The sequence below is a fragment of the Rhineura floridana genome, chromosome 11 (genome assembly GCF_030035675.1).
Source record: "Rhineura floridana isolate rRhiFlo1 chromosome 11, rRhiFlo1.hap2, whole genome shotgun sequence".
Lineage (NCBI taxonomy): Eukaryota > Metazoa > Chordata > Lepidosauria > Squamata > Rhineuridae > Rhineura > Rhineura floridana.
The window spans coordinates 36,618,058-36,624,062 of NC_084490.1; the positions used below are offsets into that span (position 1 = coordinate 36,618,058).

The 6,005-nt window shown below is 41.2% G+C and overlaps 1 protein-coding gene across 1 annotated transcript; it reads right to left on the bottom strand.

The window, feature by feature from the left end:
- Positions 1-354: 354 nt before the first annotated feature.
- LOC133367984 (olfactory receptor 14A16-like) lies at positions 355-2,658 on the bottom strand. The gene is made up of 2 exons (XM_061592069.1): positions 2,610-2,658; positions 355-1,333 (listed from the first exon to the last, which is right to left on the bottom strand). Exons 1-2 carry the CDS (start codon positions 2,615-2,617, stop codon positions 355-357), a joined length of 987 nt encoding a protein of 328 aa, XP_061448053.1. The 5' UTR covers positions 2,618-2,658.
- Positions 2,659-6,005: the final 3,347 nt, after the last annotated feature.

A 6,005-nucleotide genomic window follows, 5' to 3' on the forward strand; every position in this document is an offset into this window, starting at 1 on the left:
TACATGATAGCCATTTTTAACAAAATGGTACTTCTCAGTAAGATACACTTATAGGACAGTTATTGAGCTATCCTGTGCATGTTTTAGCAGAAGGTAATACCACTTTGTACAATAGGACTTGCACTCAGGAAAGTCAGCATTCAATTGCAGCCCTGAATTGTGTCTCACTGAGATTGGTAGAATAGAATGTATTGCAAGATTTGTGTTTGTTATTAAGTGTTAACTGGCTGTAATCAATATTTCATATGCTGTTCCCCTTCCATAAACTCTAAACAGGGTTTATAAAGGTGTAAGATATATTAAATATAACCTCATTTTTTAAAAAATCAAATCCAAGCTGTGAATGATGTCTTGTTATTTTCCCCTCTTTGTTGAAGACACCTCCCTGGTGAAGAGGCCTTTGTTTAAGAGTTTGCCAAGAGCTTTTTGGATCTCCTTGTTTCTCAGGCTGTAGATGACTGGGTTGGCTATTGGGGACACAATAGAATATAACAAAGCTGGCAGGATGTCCTTAACGAATGAAGATTCGGAACTTTTCTTAAAATACGTGAACATCCCAGAAAACAGAAATAAACAAAAAACAAAAAGGTGTGGCAAACATGTGGAAAACGCTTTGTACTTGCCATGTGAAGAAGGGATTTTTAGGATTGTGGAAAAGATGTGAGCATAAGATAAAATGATTGAAGAACAGAAAATTAAACCAAAAACAATACCACATGCAAGTATAGCCATTTCATTGCGAAATGTGTCAGCACATGCAAGCTTAAGCACTTGAGAGATTTCACAAAAGAACTGATTGACATTGTTTGGCCCGCAAAATGGTAAAAGAAAGATGTTCAGAGTATGCAGGACTGCATACATAATGCTACCCACCCAACAACTAGCTACCATACTGGAACACTTCATCTTGCTCATGATTACTTGATAATGGAGTGGGTAGCATATGGCGATGTAGCGGTCGTATGCCATGACAGTGAGCAAAACCAGTTCTGCAAATGGAAAGGTAAGTCCCAAAAAGATTTGGGTCATGCATCCAGAGAAGGAAATTGATCTGATGTGGGTCAAGGTGATGTCCATGGATTTAGGGATTGTGACGGAGATGTAGCTGATATCAATAATCGATAGGTTGGCCAGAAAGAAGTACATAGGAGTGTGAAGATGGTCATCCAAGGCTACAGCAAGGAGGAGGAAAAGGTTTCCTACCAGGGCCATCAGATAAATCAGGAGAAACAGCACAAAATGCAACATCTGCAGGTCAAATACATCAGAGAATCCCAGGAGGAGGAACTCAGTCACTGTGGTCATGTTCGACACTTCCTGTTTCAGAGGTTCTCTGCAGGGGGATGCGGGAGAGAAGTGAGTCAGTGCATTAAAATGAAAGATTGCAGTGTAGGAAAGTTTCAGAATTTCAAATGTATATCTAAACTATGCCATGGATTTTGAAGTCTGAAATATTCTGGTCATGTTTCTGAAGTGGAAGTTTAGGGTATGGTTGCACCTTTGTATGTTATGCTGGATGGGACTGTCAGGAAAGGGGAGATATAAATTTGTCAAAGAATAAATGAATGTATTAGGAAATCTTAACTGTGTGGGGATGGGAGGGTGTATGTGTTTAGTGTAGATTGTTTTTTAAAAGACAAAGGTTTTTATTTTGCTACATAAAACACACACACTATTGAAAACATAAAAATAAAATTCCCTCCTTCACCCAGCGAACTCCCTAAACCATCCATGCTTTTCCTGGAAGCTATATCAAACTTTACATACTTCAGCCATGGAATGAATTTTAGAAAGTCTTCATGATTTCAGTAGTGGCAAGGATGACCTGTGTGGATGAAACATACCAGAACTTCACAGCTAAAATGTTTGTGGCACTGAAGCCCCCTTCATGTACAACACGTATGAAGGGGGTCTATTCATGGAGAAAGGAGCAACCCTGAATCACTGACCTGCCTTAGCTTCAACCCAAATGTTTCTGCATTGAGTAATAATGTATACAAAAGGGAACTCCTACATATGAACAGCTGTAGAGGCTTTCTACACATGTAGATGGTATAATTTTATTACAATGTAAGTATGGACAACAAAATATGTGTATTAATTTGTATTAACATTTCAATCCTTTTTTAAATATTTCAGAAACTCATTCAAATTGCTGTATTCCAATCATATGAATCACTCACCCCTCCCAATATGAAGGGAAAAAATGTACCCATCCTACCTTCCCCATCCTGAAGAAATATAAGTTAGTTTTAAAACACTAAGGATGCATGCCCCAATGATTATATCCCCACAGATTAATTAAAGGAGCTTATTTTCTTTTCCAATACTGAGTTATTAAACTCTTGCCTATGTTGATGGATAAAATCAATTAAATTTCCTGTTTAATACAAAATTATTTTAAGTATCCCAAAATTATTCATACACAGTCTAAGGATGAAACTTTGCCTATTCTCTTCATCATTTTTTAAAATAATCTAGAACCATATGTTCTTCTCACAGAGAGAGAGGTAGAGAGAGTTATTCAGGCAATTTTACAGATGATAAAGAAAAGTAATAATCTTACTCTATAGATCAGACCAGATTGGAATGTACTTCATGAAACATACCTGTTCATAGGTTAAGCCCGGAGATCTGCTGTATTAGTTCAGGGTATGTCTCAAGAACCAAGAAGTCAAACACATATTATAAGATCAAAACACTCTCAATAAACTCCTGCCATTGGAGATCATGCTGGAAAAATAAACTGAGAGAACAGCTCATATAATTTGTTCAGCGAAAAATCAGAGGAAAAATCCAGATAATTTCTCTGCAGTTTACATGGATTTATAGTGAGATGCCTTCTTTTCTCAAAGAAATCACCACCATGCCACAGTTTGCTGATATATCCATCCATCCTCTCAAAGGAATATAGACTTCAAAATTATTATTATAATTGTGTTTCCCTTTTGTATATTGATATGCTCAAATGATGCACAGCGGGAACTCCTTTTATTTGGTGGTGTCCTTGTTTACTCACATTCAAAGAAAGAGGGTGATTAAGTTTTCAGTCTATTTTGTGTAGCTCTGCCTTTAACAGTGGCTTGATTTGTAACAATTAGTAGATTATGACCTTTACATGTTTGGAAAAGGTTCATCTGCTAATTTCTGTAAAGCAAACTCATTAACAGCACAGTTACAGGGGCCAATTGGAAAGCTGGCAAGGCTAGCAGTAATCTATAAAGACACTCTTGCCTGTGTATATATAAAGGGCAGAACTCAACAAACACAACATTTCTGGTGCTATTTGAGACCTCAAGTGTTGAACCAGAAAATGATGGTTTGGTTTGCGGTCAAGTTCAATGCAAGACTGTATACTCAACCTTTAGAGCCCTCTTTAGATGCAGAAGAAAACAGTGGTGTGGACATCGCCTTCTGTGATTAGCAGGTATTAAGATTACTCTGAATTGGACAGGTCTAAAAGAAACATCTGAGGATGTCATTCCTTTATCTATGTACCTATCTTCTACATCTTATGAGATTTGTTGGAGCCTATCATAAGTAGTGTTAGAGCAGAACAAGCAACATTTTGATCATTGAGATTCTGGTCCAGGACCTACTGTAGAACAAAGAAGGTGTCATGTGTTGCAACCATTTCCAAAGGGATAGCTAATTTAGTTTTGAGGAACAATGGAAGCAAGTGCTGTGGGTAGGACTTACAAAATTTTGGCTTGTAAAAAAGCCCCAGTGTGGGCCATGGTTTAGTTTTGAAAATGTAATTTCAGAATATAAATGTTCCTTTCATGACTCATGAGATGTATGGGATATGTTTGTGGTATCAGGGCTGGCTCCAGGCATGTGGGGGCCCTTGGGCATCAGCTTGCCCTGCCCCCCCCAGTGGGCAGGTGGTGTGCACATGTGCACATATGCGTGCACGCACGCCCTCCTACCTGTCTAGTCTTTACCATTGCCCTTAATGAAGATGGCGGCCACGGTTTTCCTAAGGGTACTGAAGCCTCCGCTACCATCTTTGTTGATGGCACATGGACTCGCTACGTGCACACATCTCTGCCATCAAATAAGATGGTGGCAGCGGCTTTAGTACCTTAGGGAAGCTGCGGCTGCCATCTTCATTAAGGGCAATGCTAAAAAGCGGGCTGACAGGTAAGTGGGGGGCATGGGTGGGTGTGGATCGTGGAAGGGGAGTGGAGGGCCCCTCAGGGGCCCCTCAGGGGCTCCTGTAGCTCCAGGGCCCTTCGGCCAGTGCCCAACCTGGCTGCCCTTTAGAACCAGCCCTGTGTGGTATATTGGGGGAGGCTGTTACAAGTTTGCATAGGCCCCCCAAAAATATTCATTGGGCCCTACCTGTCTGGTGCATTTCAAGATTCGGCTCCTAACTCCCGTAACTCAAGTTACTAAACATGGGATCTTGGACAGGAGATCACACCTTCGCTGGGAAGACGACAAATAACCTTATTAAATGACTTGCTTCAGTTTCTTTAGGAGATGATTCAGAAACTGAATACTTTTTCTAGTTCTATCACCTAACATCTGCTCATCAAGTTGTTTCTAAAATATCATGACAGAAAATGGTAAAAAAATATTGGTAACCTGAAACCCTGACTAGGCCCCCTAGGGGTAGGGATTTGGATCTAGCCAGCAGTCCAGATCATTATCTCTCCTCCCACCTCAGGCCAATCTTGATAGGTTGGTGGCTCATACACCAGCTTTGGTTTAAATTTGGGTGGGAGGCTACATGTGCCTGCTGTAGAATAAAAAGGTGGGGGAAACGCTGAAAAGCAATGATACTGTTCACAATTTCCTTTTGCTCTTCGCTATCTTTTTGGTGCCTTTTGAAGACTGTTCCTCTTTTAACAAGCCTTTTACGTTGAGACCTATCCCAGTCTGGATCTGTGTTAGAATTGCTTTTAATACGTTTTCTTTAATAATGTTTTTAACCCTTTTTTTTAAAAAAAGATGTTTTTAAAGCTTTTTTAAAAATCTTTTTAATGTTTTGTTTTAATGCATTTTAAGGTCTTTTTATGATGTTTTAAAGTGTTTTATCATTTCTGTTTGCTGCCCTGGGCTACTGCTGGGAGGAAGGGGGGGATATAAATCAAACAATAAATAAATAAAGGAAGGAAGGAAAGGGGCTTCCCTTCTGCCCAGTACCCACCCACCCAATCTCCTCCCTCTCCCCTCCCTGCCCCTCCCCCAGGTCAGTGTTGTACTACGACCTGGGAGACCAGGGTCCGGATCCCCACACAGCCATGAAGCTCACTGGACAACCTTGGGCCAGTCACTGCCTCCCAGCCTCAGAGGAAGGCAATGGTAAAACCACCTCTGAATACCGTTTACCATGAAAACCCTATTCATAGGGTCACCGTAAGTCAGAATTGACTTGAAGGCAGTCCATTCCCATTTTCAAACATAATTGCACAGAAATAAATCCCATTGAACTCACAAAATATGCAAACAATCAAACCCACCCTCCCTTCTCCTCCCTCCTATTCCCTCCCTCTTCCCTCCCCCTTCCTTTGTCCCTCCCTCCCCATCCCCAACCCCTTCCAATCCCCTCCTCCACCTTCCCCTTCCTCTTACTCCCCTTCCCCTTCCTCCTCCCCATGGTCAGTTTTACCTATCTTAAGCATGATTGCACAGAAGTAGATACCATTGAACTCTATAAGCCTGCAAATGATCAAACCTGCCCTCCCTTCCCCCTTCCTTTGCCCCTCCAATACAGTCCTTCCCCTCCTCCTCCCCCATGGTCAGTTTTTCTTATCCTAAGCATGATTGCATAGGAGTAAATCCCATTGAACTCAATAAGCAAGCAAATGATCAGACCTGCTTTTTCCCCTCCTTCCCCTCTCTTCTACCTTCCTCCTCCTCTCCCCTCTTCCTTCTTCCTCCTCCCCTGCCCACTCCAGCCCTCCCTCCCTCCCCCCTGGTCAGTTTTACCTATCCTAAGCATGACTGCACGGGAGTAAATCACACTGAATTCAATAAACATGCAAATGATCAAACCT